This window comes from Acomys russatus, chromosome 19 (genome assembly GCF_903995435.1).
Source record: "Acomys russatus chromosome 19, mAcoRus1.1, whole genome shotgun sequence".
Classification (NCBI taxonomy): domain Eukaryota; kingdom Metazoa; phylum Chordata; class Mammalia; order Rodentia; family Muridae; genus Acomys; species Acomys russatus.
Window position 1 is genome coordinate 14112731 of NC_067155.1, and position 21437 is coordinate 14134167.

The 21437-nt window shown below is 54.4% G+C and overlaps 2 protein-coding genes across 2 annotated transcripts in view; both read right to left on the reverse strand.

Annotated features, from left to right (window-relative positions):
• Positions 1–7154, reverse strand: part of Relb (RELB proto-oncogene, NF-kB subunit) — a 28873-nt gene extending 21719 nt beyond the window's left edge. The window contains exons 1-2 of the mRNA XM_051162541.1: positions 6994–7154; positions 5991–6038 (exon numbers count right to left, since the gene is read on the reverse strand). The gene's annotated coding sequence lies outside the window, so the exon portion shown is untranslated. The remainder of the gene's footprint in view (positions 1–5990; positions 6039–6993) is intronic.
• Positions 7155–11284: 4130 nt separating this feature from the next.
• The window catches only part of Clptm1 (CLPTM1 regulator of GABA type A receptor forward trafficking), a 38171-nt gene continuing 28018 nt past the window's right edge, over positions 11285–21437 (reverse strand). Inside the window, exons 5-14 of the mRNA XM_051162542.1 lie at positions 20816–20933; positions 17104–17189; positions 16236–16356; positions 15647–15891; positions 15056–15149; positions 13593–13783; positions 13240–13335; positions 12822–12957; positions 12107–12274; positions 11285–12027 (exon numbers count right to left, since the gene is read on the reverse strand). Coding sequence (XP_051018499.1) covers positions 11756–12027; positions 12107–12274; positions 12822–12957; positions 13240–13335; positions 13593–13783; positions 15056–15149; positions 15647–15891; positions 16236–16356; positions 17104–17189; positions 20816–20933 — 1527 coding nt within the window. The 3' untranslated portion in view covers positions 11285–11755. The remainder of the gene's footprint in view (positions 12028–12106; positions 12275–12821; positions 12958–13239; positions 13336–13592; positions 13784–15055; positions 15150–15646; positions 15892–16235; positions 16357–17103; positions 17190–20815; positions 20934–21437) is intronic.

A 21437-nucleotide genomic window follows, 5' to 3' on the forward strand; every position in this document is an offset into this window, starting at 1 on the left:
AAAAACAAAAAAAAAGGGGGGGGGGCTGGAGAGATGGCTCTGTGGTTAAGAGCACTGGCTGCTCTTCCAGAGGTCCTGAGTTCAATTCCCAGCATCCCCATGGTGGCTCACAACCATCTATAATGTGATCTAATGTGCACTATATGCATAATAAATAAATCTTAAAAAAAAAAAAAAAACCACCAAAAAAACAAACAAAACCACTTCCAGGCTGGGCATGGGCACAGGGTTCAGAAGTTCGGGGCTTGCCTGTCATATATGAGGCTCAGCAGTGACATATATGACACTGCTAACCGTGAGTACTAAAGCATAGGGACCATCCTGCCACGTCTCCACTGGACCCAGAGCTCTGCCTGTGTCTGGCTCACCACCCCACTCCCAACCCTACTAGTGAATATCATTGACCCCCACGACCTCTTCATAGCCCCCATTACCTTTATACTGCCACCTTTCATTGTCTATAGCCTTCCTCCCTCTTCTGGCTAGAGAGCCCTGCAAGGCCAGGGCCAGGACTATCTGGGTCACTGCCCCAGTCCCCAGAAATGACCAGCACCGAACGGGTTATAGAACTGGGACTCAACAAACAGTCACTGAGCAGCTAATGTCACCTCAGGGCTGTGTCTCAGGCCACGCCCGTCTCAGCTCCTCGGTCCTGTCCTGAGCCAGCATTTAGCTCACACCCAGCTCCAAAGCCATCCCTACCACCACCCCACACCGTGCCCACACCAGGATTTCTGGTGTCCGCCCTGAGAGAAGTCCAGGCCTAGCCGAACACTAAGGCTACTGAGTGCTCACACCGATAAGATCCACTTCTGTCTTCCGAAGCTCAGGAAGTAAATTTTTTTGTTGGCTTTTTGTTGTTGTTGTTGTTTTGAGACAGGGTTTCTCTGTGTAGCCTTGGCTGTCCTGGACTCACTTTGTAGACCAGGCTGGCCTCGAACTCACAGCGATCCGCCTGCCTCTGCCTCCCAAGTGCTGGGATTAAAGGCGTGCGCCACCACCACCCGGCTATCAGGAAGTAAATTATGTCTTTGAATTTTTTTTTTTCCTGGTCTGGTTTGTTTGCTTGTTTGAATAGGGCCTCATTGTGTAAAGAGAGTGACTTCAAACTTTAGATCTTCCCGCCTCAGCCTCCCAAGTATGGGACTGCAGGCAACCAGCGCCATGCTTGGCTTGAGGGACCCGTTAAAATAGTCATCTCTGAGCACAGCATCCCCTGGGGAGTTCCTTCAGATGAAACTCTAAGAATTTGTCTGAAATTTACTGACTCAGAAATTCTAAAAGTTAGCCGGGCGTGGTGGCGCACGCCTTTAATCCCAGCACTTGGGAGGCAGAGGCAGGCGGATCGCTGTGAGTTCGAGGCCAGCCTGGTCTACAAAGTGAGTCCAGGATGGCCAAGGCTACACAGAGAAACCCTGTCTCGAAAAACCAAAAAAAAAAAAAAAAAAAAAAAAAAAAAAAAAAGAAATTCTAAAAGTTGAAGCCAGGCCTGGTGGCACACGCCTGTAATCCCAGCACTCGGGGAAGACACAGGCAGGCAGCTCTCTGTGAGTTCGAGGCCAGCCTGGTCTACAGAGAGAATCCATCCAGGACAGGCAGGGCTACAGAGAAACCCTGTCTTGAAAAGTCAAAAACAAAAACAATTAACAACAAAAAAGAAATTCTAAAAGTTGTACCTTACAATGTTTGTACTTTTCTGTGTACTTATTTTGCCATACTCATGGTGTGTGGTGGTTTGAAGGAAAATGGCCCCCACTGGCTCACAGAGAGTGGCGCTATTAGGAGGCGTGGCCTTGTTGGCGTAGGTGTGGCCTTGGAGGAAGCATGTCACTGGGTGTGGGCTTTTGAGGATTCAGATGCTTTTTTTTTTTTTTTTTTGGTTTTTCGAGACAAGGTTTCTCTGTGTAGCCTTGGCCATCCTGGACTAACTTTGTAGACCGGGCTGGCCTCGAACTCACAGCTATCCGCCTGCCTCTGCCTCCCGCGTACCGGGATTAAAGGCGTGCGCCACCACCGCCCGGCTGATGATTCAGATGCTTAAGCGAGGCCCAGTGTCACTCTCTCTTCCTGCTGCCTGCCAGTCTGGACACAGAAATCTCAGCTACTTCTCTCATGTCATGTCTGCCTGCCACGCTTAAATCTCTGGATTATAAATCAGCTCCAATTGGGCTGGAGAGATGGCTCAGAGGTTAAGAGCACTGACTGCTCTTCCAGAGGTCCTGAGTTCAATTCCCAGCAGCCACAGGGTGGCTCACAACCATCTATAATGGGATCCGATGCCCTCTTCTGGCCTGCAGGTGTATGTGTAAACAGAGCACTATACACATAATAATAAAAAATAAATAAATCTTTTTTAAAAATCAGCCCCAATAAAATGTTTTTTCTTTATAAGAGTTGCTGTGGTGGTGCTGGAGAGATGGTTCAGCACTTAAGAGCACTGGTCGTCCTTCCAAAGGACCTGGGTTCAAATCCCAGCAACCACATGGCTGTAATTCACAACTGTCTGTAATTCCAGCTTCAGGGGATTTGACACCCCTCATACAGGCATACATAGAGCCAGAACACCAGTGTAAATAATTTTTTAAAAGATTTATTTATTTATTATATATAGAATGCTCTGCCTGCATGTACATCTGCAGGCCAGAAGAGGGCATCGGATCACATCATAGATGGTTGTGAGCCACCATGTGGTTGCTGGGAATTGAACTCAGGACCTCTGGAAGGGCAGTCAGTGCCCTTAACCGCTGAGCCATCTCTCCAGCCCCCGTAAATAAAATTTTAAAATGAAAAAAAAAAAAAAAAAGAGTTGCTATGGTACACTGGGTGGCGGTAGCTGTGCAAGCCTTTGATCCCAGCACTCACAGACAGACAGATTTCTGAGTCTGAGGCCAGCTGGTCCACATGAGTTCTGGGACAGCCAAGGTGTGGTAGTGTAACTGTAATTGCCTTCACAGGCCCATAAGGAGTGGCACTCACTATTAGGAAGTGTGGCCTTATTGCAGTAGGTGTGGCCTTGCTGGAGGAAGTGTGTCACTGTGGGGGCGGGCTTTGAGGTCTCATATGCTCAAGCTATGCCCAGTGTAAGACACAGACTCCTTCTGCTACTTCAGATCTGGATGTAGGGCTGGAGAGACGGCTCAGAGGGTAAGAGCACTGACTGCTCTTCCAGAGGTCCTGAGTTCAATTCCCAGCAACCACATGGTGGCTCCCAACCATCTATAATGAGATCTGATGCCCTCTTCTGGCCTGCAGGTGTACATGCAGGCACACCACTGTATACATAATAATAAATAAACACATCTTTCAAACAGATCTGGATGTAGAACTCCCAGCTCCTCCTCCAGCACCATGTCTGCCTGCACGCCACCATGCTTCCCGCCAGGATGAGAATAGACCAAACTTCTCAAACTGTAAGCCAGCCCAAGAGAAATGTTTTCCTTTGTAAACATTCCCGAGGCCGCAGTGTCTCTTCACAGCAATAAGAACGTTAACTAAGACAGAAGGGAAGCCGGGCCGTGTGCATGCTAAGCAAATGCTTTACCACTGTACCACACCACCAGCGCTTGAGGCTGTGTGTTTATTTAGGTCGCTTTGAGAGCGTCTCTTATGCTGCCTAGTACAGTGTTCTGAATGACAAGGGCTCCCCTAGATTCAGATGTTTGAATGCTTGGTCCTCGGTTGGTGGAGCCATTTGGGAAGGTTAATTAAGTGTGGCTTTGTTGGAGGAGGTGTTGTCAGTGGGCGTGGACTCTGAGATTTCTTTTTTTCCTTCTTTTTCTTTTTTTGGTTTCTTTTTTTTAGACAGGGTCTTGGCTGTCCTAGACTCGCTTTGTAGACCAGGCTGCCCTCGAACTCACAGCGATCCGCCTACCTCTGCCTCCCAAGTGCTGGGATTAAAGGCGTGCGCCACCACGCCCAGCAACTCTGAGATTTCAAAAGCTCATGCCTTTTTTCCTTTCTCTTTCTTTTGGTCTTTCAGGACAAGGATTCTCTCTGTCACCCTGGCTGTAGGGTGGACACACTTTGTAGACCAGCCTGGCCTCGAACTCACAGCAATCCACCTGCCTCTGTGTCCCCAAGTCCTGGGATTAAAGGCCTGCGCCACCATGCGCAGCAAAGATTTATTTATTTATCTATTATGTTTATGTATGTGTGTACATAGTATCCTTCTGCCTGCCGGCCAGAAGAGGGCGCCAGACCTCATTACAGATGGTAGTGAGCCACCATGTGGTTGCTGGGAATTGAAGTCAGGACCTATGGAAGAGCAGCCAGCAGAAATGCTCTTAACCTCTGAGCCATCTCCCCAGCACCCCCATCTCCTTGCTCATGCCATTCTCAGTCTCCCCTCCATTCCTCTCTCCCTTGTGCTTGGAGAGAAGAATGTGAGCTCTCAGCTGCTGTTCCAAGCCCCTGCCTGTCTGCCGCCATTCTCCCTGCTATGACAGCCATGGACTCACCCTCTGAAACCCTAAGCCCCAATAAACCCTGACTTCTGAAGTTCCCTTGGCCATGGTGTTTTGTCACAGCAATAGGATAGCAACCAAGACACTCAGATAGGCCTTGGACTTGATATGTTCCTGAGGATGACCTTGAACTCCCAATCTTCCTGCTCTCAGATCCCAGGTACTGGAATTATAGGTCTGGACCAATAGTACCCATTTTATACAGAGCTGGGGAATCAAACCCAGGGCCTCATGCACGCTAGACAAGCTCTCTCCCAACTGAACTACATCTTCTGTCCATCTTGTTTGCGGATTGTTTGTTTATCCTTGTTCTGTGTTTTGACACAGGGTGTCACTCTCACCCAGGCTGGCCTTAAACTCACTATATAGTTTTTTGCTTTTTTTTTTTTTTTTTTTTGGTTTTCCGAGACAAGGTTTCTCTGTGTAACCTTGGCTGTCCTGGACTCGCTTTGTAGACCAGGCTGGCCTCAACTCACAGAGATCTGCCTGCCTCTGCCTGCCTCTGCCTGGCAAGTGCTGGGATTAAAGGCGTGCGCCACCATTGCCTGCCTCCTACCCCCCCACCCCGCCCTTTAAAACAAGGCTTCTAGTAACTTGAATGCACATGTCTCAGAACTTATAGCTGTCTAATAACAATTATTATTACTCTTTCTCATGACTATGCCACTAACCATTACGACTAACTGGAATGCTCCCTGGGTAGTTTGTTTTGCCTGCATGTACACTTGCCCGCCAGAAGAGGGCATCAGACCACATTACAGATGGTTCTGAGCCACCATGTGGTTTCTGGGATTTGAACTCAGGACCTCTCGAAGAGCAGTCACAGTGCTCTTAACTTTTTTTTTGGTTTTTCGAGACAGGGTTTCTCTGTGTAGCCTTGACTGTCCTGGACTCGCTTTGTAGACCAGGCTGGCCTCGAACTCACAGCGATCCACCTGCCTCTGCCTCCCGAGTGCTGGGATTAAAGACGTGCGCCACCACGCCCGGCCTAAATGTTTTTTTGTTTTCTTTTTTTGGTTTTTCGAGACAGGGTTTCTCTGTGTAGCCTTGGCCGTCCTGGACTCACTTTGTAGACCAGGCTGGCCTTGAACTCACAGCGATCCACCTGCTTCTGCCTCCCGAGTGCTGGGATTAAAGGCATGCGCCACCACGCCCGGCTCGGGTGCTCTTAACTTTTGAGCCATCTCTCCAGCCCTGCCTGGGCAGTTTGTAAGCATCAACTCATCCAGCTTTTTCCATCCCCACAAAGGAACAAATAGGTACGGCATCCATCATATACAGATGAGGAAAACTGAGGTGGTTTTCGGGAAAGTCACGTTTGGATTCACGCAGTGAGGGGTGGTAACATAATGTCGGAACTTCAGTTCCAAGGTCCAAGATAACGGATCGTGGGGGACATCTGAACGGGATCCACTTAGGGGATCAGCAAATGGAACTATACACGTTTCTAACCTTCCCTCTCCACAAGGGCCCCTCCTATCCCATTCCCTAAAAGCAGGCGGGCAGGGACTGTGGAGGGCAGCTCACCTGTGCTCCTGGAGACCGTCAGGGAAAGCGAAGAGAGGTCACTGGAACCTGTGAGAGGGAGATCTGATCACCATAATGTGGGGCAGGGCAGGTAGAGGACCAGAGACCGCCTGACTGTCCTTTGAATAAGGCCCCTCCTCCTTAACAGAGCTCACTTGAGGTTAGGTTTCTCTTTTGTAACTCTTGACCAAGTTCTGCCTTTTCGTTTCTGCCATTGACCTGGCCACTCACCACCCGCTACTTTCCCCATGAACATGGGACATGGAGGACTCCTGATACCTCAGGAAAACCCCATCTCCTTTCTACCTTCTGGGCCAGGTCCAAGCCCTAATACTTTGTCACTGGAGAACCCTCCTCCCCAGATGCTTGCCGACCTTTTCAATCCCAGAGTCTGGCCCCGCCCCCTTCCTTAGTTAAACCCCGCCCACTCCCTGAGCCACACATACACACACCCCGCTCTGGGAGCCTGACCCCGCCCTTATTTTTTAATCAAGCACCGCCCCCTCGAAGTCAGGCCCCGCCCCTCCCCTAATCGGGCAGCTGGGCTCCACCTCTTTTATTTGCCTTTAGGCCTTGCGGAGGGGCGGGGGCATAGTCAGGAGAGTAGTTTAGAGCCACTCCCTTGAATTCCTTACTCTTTAGGGCAGCCTCACTCTCTCCAGAAGCCAGAAGAAGCTGCCTCTCCGAGTTTGCCCCGCCCCTATGCCTGTCAGGCCCCGCCCCGCCCCTCGCTCGCCCAACGCCGGGCCCCGCCCCCTTCTCTGCCTCAGGGTCAGGCCCCGCCCCCTTCTCACTCCCTAGCGGGACGCCTAGCCCGTACCTCCGGCAGGAGACCCTTCCCCGTCCCGTCCCCTGCCTCCTCCGCTCTCACGCAGCGTCCCCGCTACCCTCGTACCGTCCGCACCGAAGCACGCGCGAGTCCTGCAGGAACCCGCAGGTGACTCCGAGCGGCCCCGAACAACCCCCGGCCCGAGCCCCGCCCGAGACGTTCCACTCCGCTTACCCAAGGCCCCCAGCTCGGGCGCGGACGGTCTAGCAGCGCGGCGACTCGGCATGGCCCGGCCGGCCCCGTAGGGACCGACAGCCCGAAGGCCAGCTCAGGGCGAAGCGCGCACGAGGGCGAGCCGGGCGGCAGGACGGGCCCGGTCGGCTGGAGCGATCACCGGCCCCGGCGAGCGGCGCAAGGCTACGGCCGAAGGCCGGGCTGGACGCAAGGCGCCCGGGGCTGCGGGGGGCGCCGGGCCAGGCGGGCGGCGGGCGGGGGCGGGGCGGCGGAATTCCCCGGCGCCGCCGGCCCGCGCGCCCATTGGCTCGCGCCCCTCCGTGACGTCACGCCAAAGGGAATGGGAAAACCCCCGCTGGTCACGTGAATGCGGGGGCGGGGCCGGCCGGGAAGAGAAGGTTTGGCACTGCGCAGGGACCGGGTGCGCGTCGCTGCCCATTGCACTGGCCGCCTGCCGGGGTCCACTTGGCGCCCTGCCCACAGAACGAGCCGAGGAACGGGCACCCCTTGCTCCCCCACTAGGACTTGAATCTGCTGTTTTTCGGGCTGGAAAGGGATGTCAGGAGCAGAAACTTAGCCCCCACTGCTGATAATATTTTTTAACATATATTTGATGTAGGATCTCATCTAGCCCAGACTGACGACCTTCAGCCTCCGCCTCCCGAGTGCCGGGACGGCAGGCATGCACCACCACCTGGTTTCTGCAGTACTGAGAATTGAACCCAGGCTTTCATGCATGTTAGGCAAGCACCGAGCTACAGCCCCAAGCTGACACCTTCTGTAAAAATCTGTGTGTTCCATTTCACTTCTCTCCGTGCATGTGTCATCAGCGATGGTGCAAAATACGCATAACTGAGCACCTGCTGTATGCTGCACACATACAGGAGACAGGAGGACTGTGATGGAAGCTAGGGCACAGCATTCCTGAAACCAGGCCCCACTTCTTGCTCCCAAGGAGTCAGAAAACTGCAGAGGTGAATGGAGGTGGCACTGGTAACTGTTGGTACACGGCAAAGCAGTGAGCATCATTGAACCCATGACACTGAACCCATGACAATCCTCCTGCATCAGTCTTCCGAATGCTAGGATCACAGGCACCTACCATCATGCCCAGCTAAGAGCCAACTTTCTTGCAATGAACACAATGAACACATCAGGCTCCGGCTTTAAGAACCACATGCTTCTAATCCTCACCTGCGCCATCGCACATAAACAGCCGGGGACCATAAATAATTAAAAGGGTGGTTGTTCTAACAAAGCATAATTTGATGAATATGGACACGGGAATAAACATCACCTAACTTTCCTATTAAACAACATATTCTTTTTTTTCTTTCTTTCTTTTTTTTTTTTTTTTTTTTTTTTTTTTTTTTTTGGTTTTTCGAGACCAGAGTTTTCTTTGTGTAGCCCTGGCTGTCCCTAACTCGCTTTGTAGACCAGGCTGGCCTCGAACTCACAGCGAACCGCCCTGCCTCTGCCTCCCGAGTGCTAGGATTAAAGGCGTGCGCCACCACGCCCGGCTAAACAACATATTCTTATTCTTTTCGCACCAGACGGATAATGTGACTGTAGTAGGTAAGTTTAGGAGTGGGTGTCTCTCATCGTATACGCTGCATCATTAGGCTTACCAGCCACACCAATCAGTGTTTTCCTTTAGGTTTTGCCCACTGTAGGGCTGAGGATGTTGCTGGCAATAGAATGCTTGTCTAACATGTATGAGGTTGTATCCTCAGCAGCACACACACATTGTAGCTGCCACGATGTGCCTGTACTGGAGAGGCAGAGGCAGGAGATCACTGACAAGTAATGAGTCCCACTACACAGCGGGACCTTGTCTCAATACAAACAAAACGAGGGGGGAAGGAGAAAAAAAAAGAGGGCTGGGGGCGTGGCTCAGTGGTAGAGCCCCTGCCTAGAATCCCCCAGTGAGGGGCTGGGGGCGTGGCTCAGCGGTAGAGCCCCTGCCTAGAATCCCCCAGTGAAGGGCTGGGGGCGTGGCTCAGCGGTAGAGCCCCTGCCTAGAATCCCCCAGTGAGGGGCTGGGATGTGACTCAGTGGAGGAGCCCCTGCCTAGAATCCCCCAGTGAGGGGTTGGGGTGTGGCTCAGTGGTAGAACCCCTGCCTAGAATCTCCTAGTGCATGACTCCTAGCATGCAAGAAAACCTGGGTTGACTGTGCAACATCAGAAAAGCAAGTGGCAACCTGGGCATGGTGGTTCACACCAGTCCTGGATCTGAGACAGGAGGACTGTGAATTCAAGAGCAAATCTGAGAGCCAGACATGATGGCTGACACCAGTAACTTCAACACTGGAAAGGCTGAGGCAGGAGAATTGCCATGAGTGCTAGGGTAGTTTGGACTACTTATAGCAAGACTGGCCTCAAAAGAGAAGCAATCTCATAAGAGACCTTGTATTTTTAAGGTCCAAAATCAGATTTCCTGTGTTCAAGTCCTAGATTTACAGGAACCCAGGCAACTGACTTCACCACTCTGGACTTGAATTTCAGTAAGGAGATGATATAGCTGACTCTTGCCATAGTTCTATGCCCCTGCACCATTCAAACTACTAAATACTGGTCAGGTGACATAGACCAGGCTAGCCTCTGCCTCATGAGTGCTGTGATTAAAGGTATGCTCCCCCATACCTGGCTCCCCTGGCCTGGTTGGAAATTTTCTGAGTTTCTCATCAGGAGGCACAAATAAACAACATCACAAACTTCAAAGGGATGTTGTGAATTTAAGTATGTGACCTCATAGTGTAGCAGTGCTGGACACTACCAAAATTAGGGACAATACAAAGTCCATGCCAGTGAGGATGACACTGAACTCCATCTCCCAGTGCCAGGATTACAGGTGGGTGCCACCATGCCAAGTCTTTCTGTAGCCAGGCTAGCCCAAAACGTCAAATCCTCCTGCCTTGGCCTTTCAAGTACAAGGAGGACATATGGCCACTGTTCCCAATAGTGCCTAGGGTTCCAGACAGGCTGTGAGGGCCACAGGGCTGTCATGGGATGACGTTGGTCCCTACTGTGTGCAGAACTGTCCTGTATTTTGCCCAGAGGAGGGATTTGGGAAGCATCTATTGACAGAACACTGTAGACTCATCCACCAGTACCCCAATAAGGGCTCTGGATATGTCCAGAGGTCTGTGAAAGCAAATGGCAGCAAAGAAGCTAGGACAAGGTGGCCCGTGAGAACACCACACGTTTTCACAATTCTTGGTCCAGTGAAGAACAGTCTCCGTGTCCTGATGTACCACTGGCCAGAGCCTCAGGACTCGGGAGATGAGAGGTGTCCCAGAAGAAACACCGACTACATCCTGTGGGTACGTGGGTCCTGGGAAGGGAGAGCTGGGAGACTGCACCTAGAGGTGAGCCTGTGGCAGGACATGAGATAAAGGCTGTGGGGACAAGCAGAAGCCCCCCAAGATCACCAGTTAGGAGCCTACTGAAGACAGTGGGGGCCACAGCAGGTGGAGGAGCCCAGCGAGGAGAGTGGCGATGACACCTACCCCTACCCTGAGAGAGACCTCCCTGCGTGACTCAGCAGGGTGAGCCTGAAGGAACCCTTGGATGGTCCTATGTCCAGTATCTCCTTGCAGCATGGACACCTCTACAGAGTAAGTGTGGGAAGGTAGCCCACGGCTGTCACTCGTCTAGTGGGTAAGCAGACCCTGCTCCTCTACTGACAGCTCAGCTGGGTCCTGGAGGCCAACACTGCTTATTGACACTGCAGTGGCCCAGGTGAGCGTGCAAAGGCCCATTCCTGTTCTTGCACTGAGGCGTGTTGGGCTGGACCTGTCCCTCTTGGGGGTGTCCAGCTGTGATAGTATCTAGTGTTCTAAGTCCTGTCTGGTGGCATGCAGCTCAACACAGGGACACTGGGTGCTTCTAGCCAGCAACCTCATGGGAGTCTGAAGATGAAATTGTTTTGGGAGTCCCCTCATGGCCAGTACCATGTGTTTGGGTATGTGTGCCTTGGTGTGTGCAGAGGTCAGACAACACTAGTTACTTCCCTCCTGCCTGTGTGTGTGCTCGATCCATCAGGTTGTGTGGCCTTGAGGCACAACAACAGTGCAAATCCGCGGAGACTCCACCATCTCTCTGAGACAGGAAGGTAGCTCCGACTCACAGGCGTGCTCTGCCACTGGTCTATGCAGCACAGGGTTAACCCAAAGCACTGCTTGTGCTAGGTAAGCAGCGTTAAATGCTGGGCGACAACCCCAGACCCCATTCCCTGTCATCCACCACCTTCAGGTCTCCCACAGACTGAGCCAGCTGCGCGCTCTAGGCAAGGAAGGCAGAGGAGGTGCGGTGGTTGAGCTTAAGTTAAACACCCATATGAATTTATTAAATCCAGACTGTGTTAAAGGGTGGTGGTCTGGGAGCAGGTGGTCAGGGGATGAGGGACAAGATGATGGAGGACCGCAGGTATCCCACAGAGGAGCCCCGGCCCCTTCCCCGCCTGGCCCACCCTCGGCGCCATACTGGCTTCACCATGATTCCCGATGGTGCTGGGCTGGCAGGGCGAGATGTCTGCAAACACACAGGACAGACGGATAGACATGACGACGGACGGTGCCTCCACACACATACAGCCAGACCCGGCCTGCCTGGCCCCACCTCACACATTGGGCCCTGGCCCTAAGGGGCCTCCTGCCGCCCCGGCCCACTCTGTCCAGGAAGAGGGCGACAGGGAGAGGAGGTGGAGGGCCGGGGAGGCGGACGGTGGTCACCAGGAGCAGAGAAGGAGGACCCAAGTGGCTAATCCTTTTTCTTGTCCTCTGCTGGCTTTAGAGGGGCTTCCTGGAGTTGGCTGGCAGTGCAGGCCCCAGGAGTGGCATTTGGGACTGTGGAGGCATCCTCTCCAGTGACAGGTGTGCTGGGTGCAGGCGTGAGAGCCCCTGCTGTGGTCGATGCCTGGGCCCTGGAAGCCTCTGCTGAGACGTCCTCTCCACTCATGCCGAACTCGTTCACTCGGGTGGGGTCGACGCGGTAGATCCACCGTTGGTAGAGGTAGATGAAGAAAACCACATCTGGGGAAAGGGGCTGTGTGAGGGAGATGGCCTGGCCACTGCCTCCCTCCCCCATGCCCCCGTGTCCCCTGGGCCTCACCGTCCCGCAGGCATCCAATCCGATACATGACAGGCATCTTGATGACAAAGGCGAACAAGTCATCAATGAAGGTGTTGAGGGCCTTGTAGGTGAGCATCCGCCACGGCAAGTGGGCCACAGACTTGAGCTTGTAGTTGATGAAGAGCTGGGGTGTCATGGTGATGAAGCCTGCGGGAAGGCAATAGACACATGACCGGCCGGCCGGCTCACTGTTCCTCGGGCACAGCCCACCCTCGGCCTCTGCATTCTCTTTGCTAGTTTTGTTTTGTTTTGTTGAGGCTATAGCCCAGGATGGCCCCGACCTCAGAGATCCTACCTCAGCTTCCCAATCTCAAGAGTTCCCGGACCTTTGTGCTGTCCCTCGGGGTCACCTCTGGGGACTGTCTCGGCATCCTTTCCTTAGAGTGGCTCCTAAACCCATCTAAGTGCCCCTTTATTATTTGCTAGTCACTGTGAGTGCCTGGCTTCTCTTTGCACTTTGGGGTCCCCATGACGCAGGAATTCCTCTCTGCAGACCCAAGGCCTTCTGAGGGCTCCCTATGCCATGCCTCCCACACTGGCTGGGCTGCTCCGCCTCTACTACTGGCCGGGGAGCCCCAGGACAGGGCCTGGCTGCCATGCTCACAGAAACACGAGAGCGTGGACCTGAGCGGCTCCGTTGGCCTGGGCCCTGCAGGCGGGGGGAGGAGGAGGAGGAGGAGGCGGGCTTGCTCACCAAAGGTCAGCAGGAAGCCGTACAGCATGCCGAGCACCCACGAGTACCAGCCCTTGTGCTCCAGGTACAGAAGGCTGTAGACAGCATAGCAGCCCAGCAGCGGGAAGAGGATCCATGACAGGTACCGGAACGCCATCTGTGTGCAGGAGGTCACAGAACGCGCTGGGGCCGGCTCTACAGGCCTGGCTCAGTGGCCCTGCTCCTCGTCCCTATGCACCCACACCTGGTCCAGCAGGCTGGGCCAGGGGAATTTCCAGGTGGCTCTGGGAACTCTGGACTAGGCCAGAAGTAGATGTAGCAGGCGGGGAACACAGGGTGTGATATGGGCCTGGCAGTGATGTCAGCAGAACCAAGGGCTCAGCCTGTCTCTCGAGTGTGGGTGCTTGGAGACCACCTCAGGGCCATCAGGGTCACTCACATCATCATATACTTTGGTTGAAGACTCAATGTACGTGGACTTGTCTTTGAAGGTTGGGCAGGGGAAGATTCCTGCCACTCTGTGCTCCCGGTCCAGCTGTAACCGGGAAGGAGGTCAAGGTCAGCTGGGACCTGGCTTTTGCCACTCCCTAGCCAGAAACGGCCCCTGCCCTTCCTCACTCTTCCCGGTTCCCCTGCCCTAAAGTGACCCAAAAAATCCCCTGCTGTAAAAATCCCCTAGGTCCTGGGAGCCAGGCAGGCGTCGGGAAACCCCCAGAGAGCACGGCAGGGCCTGGCGGGCCGGCGACCCCTCCCCACCCTGCAGGTCCCACAGCACCATGGCACCGGACTCACCCGGACATCCATGACCTTGGTAATCTTCCAGAGGTCGATGAGGACCCCAATGAAGACGCTGACCTGCACCACGAAGTTGGTCTCGTTGTCCAGGATGTAAAGGAGAACCACAAAGGACTGGAAAACGCCAAAGAAGACGGAGCGCACCGACAGCCCCTCCAGGGACTGACGGCTGTTCCAGAATTGAATGTCTGCAGAGGACGTGGGCACAGGCAGTCAGCAGCCTCCCCTGGGCTGCACTCTGGCCCAACAAAAGCAGAACGCACATGGGACCTTTTCCACGGTCACATGGGACAGGAACACCAGTTCCTTGGGTTGGTCCTTTAAGTGCTAGTGAGGACAGTCAGGTGCTAAGGGCACCGGTTAGCTGTGACCCTGGGGCCATACGGCCTTGCATGACAGAACCTGGGCAGACACCGGTCAGTCTCACACAACGCCACCCTAATTCCCCTGGTCAGGGAGAGCCAAGATGTGTACTTGGGACCTTTTCTTCTGGTCTCCCACTCAAACTGTGAGCTACCCTTGGGGCAGACGGCCTGGTTTCTGGCCTCCCTGGGCCCTGGCTTAGAGCGGTCAGGATGGAGCACAAGCACACGGGGCCCCTGGCACTGCGACCCAGGAGCATGGACCCTGGCCCACACACCCAAACCTGGGGCTTAGCACACCCCACTCACAAGGTCATTCATCCCCCAAAACGGTGGGGAAGGGTCTGGAGACAGGACTCTGGAGGCCAAGTGGACAGAATCCTTTCTTGGATCAGGGGGCACCTGGCACAGGGGGCAAAGCTGAGCTCATGCCTGCTGTTGTGCACGTGCGTACTAATCTCTGGCTATGCTGCGTTTTTGTTGTTTGTGTTTGTTTTGCGGTGCTGGGTCTGTCCCCAGCTGTCTCACACAAGCTAGGCCAGCTCTCCGTGGAAGGCCTTCCAGGAGGCCACACTGGAGGACTGCTCAAGTCTGCCCACTATATTCCACTGTGCAGTGTCACCGTGATAGAGGTGCCCAGTACTCCTGCCAATTCTGGGAGCTTCAGAGTACCTCCCAAACCCCCACACTATGGGCCACAGGCCTAGAAGCTGTCAGCAGTTGGAGTGACTGCTGTACAGAGCTGTGCAGTTGCAGGCCCGCAGCTTCTGCCTCCTCACCTGGAGTTGAACACAGTGATAGACTGTTTGAGAACTGGGGAGCTGCATGCTGGGCTGATGGGCGGGGTGCTGGGAGCAGCCCCGGGGCTTCCCTTTCTCTGGGCTGTGGAGATCCCCACCCTGCTTCCTGGTGGTGTCACCTTGGCCTTGGCCCAGGCAGCAGACCCAGCCCCTCCTTCAGCTCTGTGCCTGGTGGGGTCACTGTCGCTGCCCAGTCCATGAGGCCTCTCGAGTGCAGTGAGACCCCAGGCAGGGAGGAAGCAGGGAGTAGATGCTTTCCGCTGCCGGTTGCCTCAATGTCCCGGGTCCCCATGCCTACCGTTTTTGAAAGCCAGGAACTCAAAGACACTGTGGACGATGGAGACGATGATGGTGAGTGCCAGCAGGTATGGGCTGGTCTCCAGCAGGGCGACCTGGGGACAGGAGCCTGTGAGCACTGCCCGTCCCGCTGTGGCACTTCACTTCCAAGAGCCACTCCCCACATGCCCCTTGGAATTCCAGGTAGGACCTGGTAAGACCTCTATAGCCCTGCTTGAGGACCACTAGAGACAGCGGTAAGGCAGGTGGGGGGTGAGCTAACACAGGAGACAGGGAACAGGGAACAGGGAAGGAATGGAGCTCAACTGTGACCCAACCCAGACAAGTCCGCCTGGCTTCAGAGCACACAGACGACAAGACAGGAAGGCACTTAAAGACATGGGGACAAAGTAGAGGACTCAAGTCAGGGAGCCAGGGAAGGTCCTGACAACAGGCACAAATCTGGGGCCCAGGTTCCCAGGGTTAGATGGGGCTGGGGACTCATTTCCTGCCCACTGCTCGGAACGGGGAGCTAGGCAGTTGTGAAACCAGGTCTGGGGGAGCATTGGGTGGGATTCCCCACTTCCCCTTGGCCCGTGGCCAAGCCGCACACCTTCACTGAATCCTGCTCCTCGTCCGATTGCTCATACAGCTCATCACCTAAGAAGTTCCAGGGTGACTTGGTACTCTGTGCAGCATAGAGTTGCCAGCGCCATAGTGACAATGGGCAGAAAGAGACTCGCAGCGGGAGGCTGGCCAGGCTCTCGTTAATGGGGTAGTAGTCCTTCTGCAGGTTCCAGTAGTCGTTGAAGTAGATGATGGGGTAGTAGTCGCCACTCACAGCGTCAAACTTCACATCTGTGGGCACACGGGCACACGGCCACCGCTTAGCCTGGCCGAGACACCACACAGCATCTCTGGACTGTGCCGTGAGGAGCACAAGGGTCCCTGGACCTCAACGGGAATGATGCAGGGGCAAAGGGACTGGCCCTGAATGAAGGCCCCTGAAGCTTGTCTCCAGCACAGCTTACAGGGTGGTCATGTGCCCCCAGCTCTATAGAGAACAGTGAGGAACTAGCTGTGAGCTGATACTCAGGGACAGAGGCAAGAGAGGCTAGGAGATGTGTAACTGGAAGGGTCTCTCAAACACAGGGCTGAGGAAGACAAGGCCGCAGGCCTTGCTGAGCTTTCAGCTGGCTTACATTGGTCCAGTGGGGGTGGCACGCTGCCCTTCACCCATGGTGTGTGGTCGTCCACGATGTTGATGGTGATGTTGGGGTGCCAGTGCGAGATCACTTCCACAGGGCCATAGTCCTCGGCCCTCTGTGGGGAGATGAAAAATAAGCAGTAGAGCCGGGCGTGGTGGCGCACGCCTTTAATCCCAGCACTCGGGAGGCAGAGGCAGGCGGATCGCTGTGAGTTCAAAGCCAGCCTGGTCTACAAAGTGAGTCCAGGATGGCCAAGGCTACACAGAGAAACCCTGTCTCGAAAAACCAAAAAAAAAAAAAAAAAAAGAAAAATAAGCAGTAGGTCTCAGACAGGCAGTGGCCCTATACAAACCCCTGCTCATGCCCTCCCGTGACAACTGGGGCAGAACAACAACCGCCGCAGCCACGGCTGGTGCCTTCACCTGCTAAGCCTGACACCTTCCACCTCCTCACCTGAAAGCAGGGAAGAGGCTCATGGAGGCAGAGGCAAGCTGATCGCAGGCAGGACAAACCCAGCCCAGAGAAAGCACCTTGGTATCCCCTCATAGGGTGGCCCTAACTCACTGAGACCATGGCTCCTGCTCAAAACCACAGAGAAGGAAGCCCATGTGCCATCACAGACACGCCCCAGGTTGTTCCACGCTAGCGTCTCCAGCGCATGCTCTGTGCCAGCTGCATGGTGTCGGTCCAGCCTCTCCGCCCCTTCTGACCCAGGCTGCCTGGACTGTGATTTTCCTGCTGCAGTGGCTGCTTCCCTCATCTCCCCCCAGGGAATGGCACAGAGGTGGCAGCCACCTGGCCTGAGCAAAGCCTGTGCGCCCCTAGGTGGCGCCAGGAGCCCGGCAGCGCTGTCTCTGCTCACCTTGACCATTTCCGGGTCTGCCTCCGTCTCCCCCGTCAGGAGGTTCTTGGTCTTCTGAAAGCGCCGGCGCTTGTACTTGTTAATCACTGCAGGCAGAGGGGTGGGTGAGAGGGGTGGGTGAGAGGGGTGGGTGAGGCCGTGGACGCTTCCAAGCCTGAACGCCAGGGCGCTGTCCCACGGCACCCATGTCCTGGCCTTTGCTCGTGATGACATCACTCGGGAAGCCTCGACCACCCCTAAATTCCAGGACACATCACCCCGCCTTTACAGAGAAGTGCCACTTATAGAGTAACCCAGGCCAAAAGCGACATCCATCTGCCTGAACCCCACATCAGGCCGCTGTTCCCTTCCTCAAGACCTCTTTCCTGTGCGGCTGTGGCCACTCTGTTGTTCTGAAACAAACAGCGCCTCACTATGTAACCTAGGCTGGCAAGCTTGAGGCAGCCCTCTTGCCTCAGATAGGACTATAGGCATGAGTCACTGCAGTGGCTCTAACCGCTCCAAGGAGGCCAACGCAGTGCCTCTCCTGGACAGTTTAACTCCATCACTACACAGGCCCACCTGCCTGCTGCTTCACCCATGGGCTCAGCAACAGTGCACCGAGTACATGGCCACATATGGAGAGTCGGAGTCATAGGACAGTTCCAGAGAAGGTCTGGGCCAGCAACGTGAGAAGCCAACATGAGAACCCTGACGCTGTGAATCCCCAGCCACAAGTGAACTCACTTCCCCTTGCTAAGGTCAGGCTGGGCAGGGTTCCCACCACCTTGCCGGAGACAAGAGCAAAAGGCCGACCACACCCTCCCAACTTGGATGCCACTAGCTCTTACTCACGTAGAGAAGGAAACTGCCTGCCTCGCTGGACCTAGTGGTGCAAACCAGTAGTCCCAGGTAGTTCATGGCTTAGGCAAAGGATCAAAGTAAATTCAAGGCCAGGCCGAGCAGCCTAGTGAAACCCTCTTAAAGTAAAACAGCAGGTGGAGAGATGGCTTATGGGTGAAAGCACAGGGTATAAAAACACTTAAACACACAAAATAAAATAATCTAGCAAAATAAAAGTAGCTGGGTGTCATGGCACATGCCTTAGAGGCAGAGGCAGGAAGATCTCCGAGTTCGGGGCAGCCTGGTAAGTTACAGGACAGCCAGGAAAACAGAGACCTTTTTCAAAAAACAGCAAAAAAAAAAAAAAAAAAAAAAAAAAAAAAAAAAAAAAAAAAAAACCAAAAAAAAAAAACCTTTTTAAAAAAGATTTATTTATTCATTATGTATACAGTGCTCTGTCTGCATGTACACCTGCAGGCCAGAAGAGGGCACCAGATCTCATTATAGATGGCTGTGAGCCACCATGTGGTTGCTGGGAATTGAACTCAGGACCTCTGGAAGAGCAGACAGTGCTCTCAACCTCTGAGCCATTTCTCTAGCCCTGTCCCAAAATGTTAAACAATGATAAAATGGGCTTAGGATTGTCAGTGGTAGAGCCGCTGCCTAGACTCCCTGAGTGAGGGGCTGGGGGTGTGGATGAAGGCACAGCACTTGTCTAGTGTATGAGCAGCCCTGGTTTCCAGCCTCAAGAGGCAGCTGCCGAGCTGCCCCACTCCCTCCCTACTAGGAACCGGTGCTGGCCAATGCAAGGGCTCTGGGCTGAGATCCTAGCTCTTGTCTCCTACAAGTTAGGGATGCTGGGGAGTTAATGGCACTTCCCTGGAGCTCAGAGACTACCATGGAGAATGAGGACGAAGCCCACACTTCTTCATGGCACCAGCATCACCCCATCATGTTTCCACGAGCTATTTGGAAACTAGGCCCCATGTCCAGCCGCAGTAGCAAGCACTTCTCAGAGAACAAACTCAGGAGTACAAGAGGCAGGCAGAGCCAATGAAAGCAGGACGAGGATGGGAACATGGACATGGGACACACACATAGCGTGCGCACGCACACACACACACATACACACACACATGGCCCACGGACGATATAGCACACATACAAAAACACATGGCACACACACACACACGGTGCGCGCGCACACACACACAGCACACACACCAACACACACAGACACATGGCACACACACACATACACGCGTACACACTGACAGATACACACACACACACACACACACACAGGCTTACAACTATTCACAGCTCCAGCTCAGAGGATCTGATGCTCTCTGACCCCCACAGGCACCAGGCACATACATGGTGCGCACACACACTGACAGACAGATGCACACACCTGCAGATACACACACACACCCGCAGATACACACACACACACACAGAGACACACAAGTGCACATGCACACACACTGACAGATATACACACCACACACACTGATAGACACACACACACACACACACACACACTGGCTTACAGCTAACTATTCACAGCTCCAGCTCGGAGGATCTGATGCCCTCTGACCCGCAGGCACCAGGCATGTACATGGGGCACACACATGCACGCAGGCCTAACACTTACACACATTAAAAAATGTTAAATCTAAAAAGAGAAGGATTCTAATAGGACATGTCCCTTGTCCCACAGGAGCAGAGAAGCCCTGCCCTGGAAGCCAAGCTTTTAGAGCGGCTCCAGCCACATGGGGTCCCAGGGCTGGCACAACTGGGCACAACACATAATGCACGCCGACACTTGCCCCCCAACACAAGTAAAGTGCCATATTTGTTCTTTTCCACCAACTCGATGTTGAATTCAGTGTTATTACATTGCTCTGCTGTTCTCTTGGTGTGGTCTGTGTGCTGGTGTGAGGGGTGTGTAGGTTGTGGGCACGTGGAGGCCCGAGAACGGCGAGAACGGCACCACTTGCTTTTGGTATCAAGGCAAGGCCTCTTCCTTGAACTAGGGCTTGCCGGGCAGCCTTGGCAGCTGACACGGATGTGGGGACACAGACTCTAGCCCTGACTTTAACCACTGAGCCGTGTCTCTGGCTACTGACTTTGTTTTTGAGATGCAGCCCTGAGTGTGAGCACCACCCTCCCACCTCAGCCTCTGACGCTCTGGGATAAGGTCCGCGCTAGCAGACACGGCTCACGGCCTCTCTGGAAGTTACTATTATTTACCAGGTGGCTTATTTGCTTCCCTACTAAACCTTCTGCAGCAGGAAGCGACAGGCACCCATGCCGTGGACAGCGCTGCCCCAGATCTTAATCACTGGCCTTTGGTGACCATCTGGTCTTCCTCTATCCTCTGACACCGGAATCACAAGGGTACACCACCACAGCTGTGTGCTGCATACAGCGTGCTGAGCAAGCACTCTGCCAACTGAGCCCCACCTGCTCTTCCAAACCCACCGCTCTGTATCCAACTCTGACCAGCTCCTTCCCTCCACACCAGCCAAGCTTTGTGGCCACCGTTTCACTCAGCCACTCTGAGCGCCACCTGCTCTCTTATCTGTTTGCTTTTATTGAGGCCTCTCACTTAGACACCCAGCCTGGCTTGACACTTGCAGCCCTGCCTCAGCCTCAGCCCCTCAGCCCCCCAGCTACGACTCCCGGCTTCATCATACCCCCATTCTCCCGCTCTCGCCAGCAGTTTCCTGGGTGTCCCAGGGCTAGCAAGAGATGAGTGGGGCCAGTGCCTGCCTCATCAAGCCCAGGCCCCAACCACAGGGCTCCTGCTTGCTCTCCGGGATCTGAGACTCTGTGTGTCACACTGCAGTCAGGTTCCACTGGGATCAGAAGGGAAGCAACTCACTCCGGGACATGTGGACAGTGGCGAGCCGGCGGTACAGGGCCTTCTGCCGGGGGTCCGGGTGGAAGCCGCTCTTGGTAAAGTAGACGTGGATGTAGATGGAGCCGTTCTGCTGCACGCTCTGCAAGAGAAGGCGGCTGGGAGTGAGGGACACAACGACAAGGCTGCCCAGCACCTGCCTACGTAGCTTCCACTTCCGCCTCTATTTCCTGAAGACTCAGGGCACAGGGGGCAGCTGACTGGCTCTGCACAAATGCTGGAGCAAGACAGACTGAAGATTAGGTCCCATTGCAGCAGACAGTGACAGGCTGTCCTGGGACGAAGGCCATCCCATCCATCACTGCAGCGAGGCTACCCAGAGCAGCCGGCCGAGGAGCTTGCCCCTGGCCAGTCCTGCTCTAACATGTCACGAAGCACACCTCGCACTAGTGGGTTAGCAGTAACAGCACTTCTGCCCCGCAGCACAACAGGATCGTGATGTTCCTGTGCTCATGAGGCTCTGGGCTCACACCCAAGGGTTACAGACAGGCTGCAGGGCCCAAGGTCTCTGGAAGCCAGCTGTGGCAGCGCAGGCCTCTAATCCCGGCTGAGGCAGGAGGTTTGAAAATTTGAGGCAAGCCTGGGC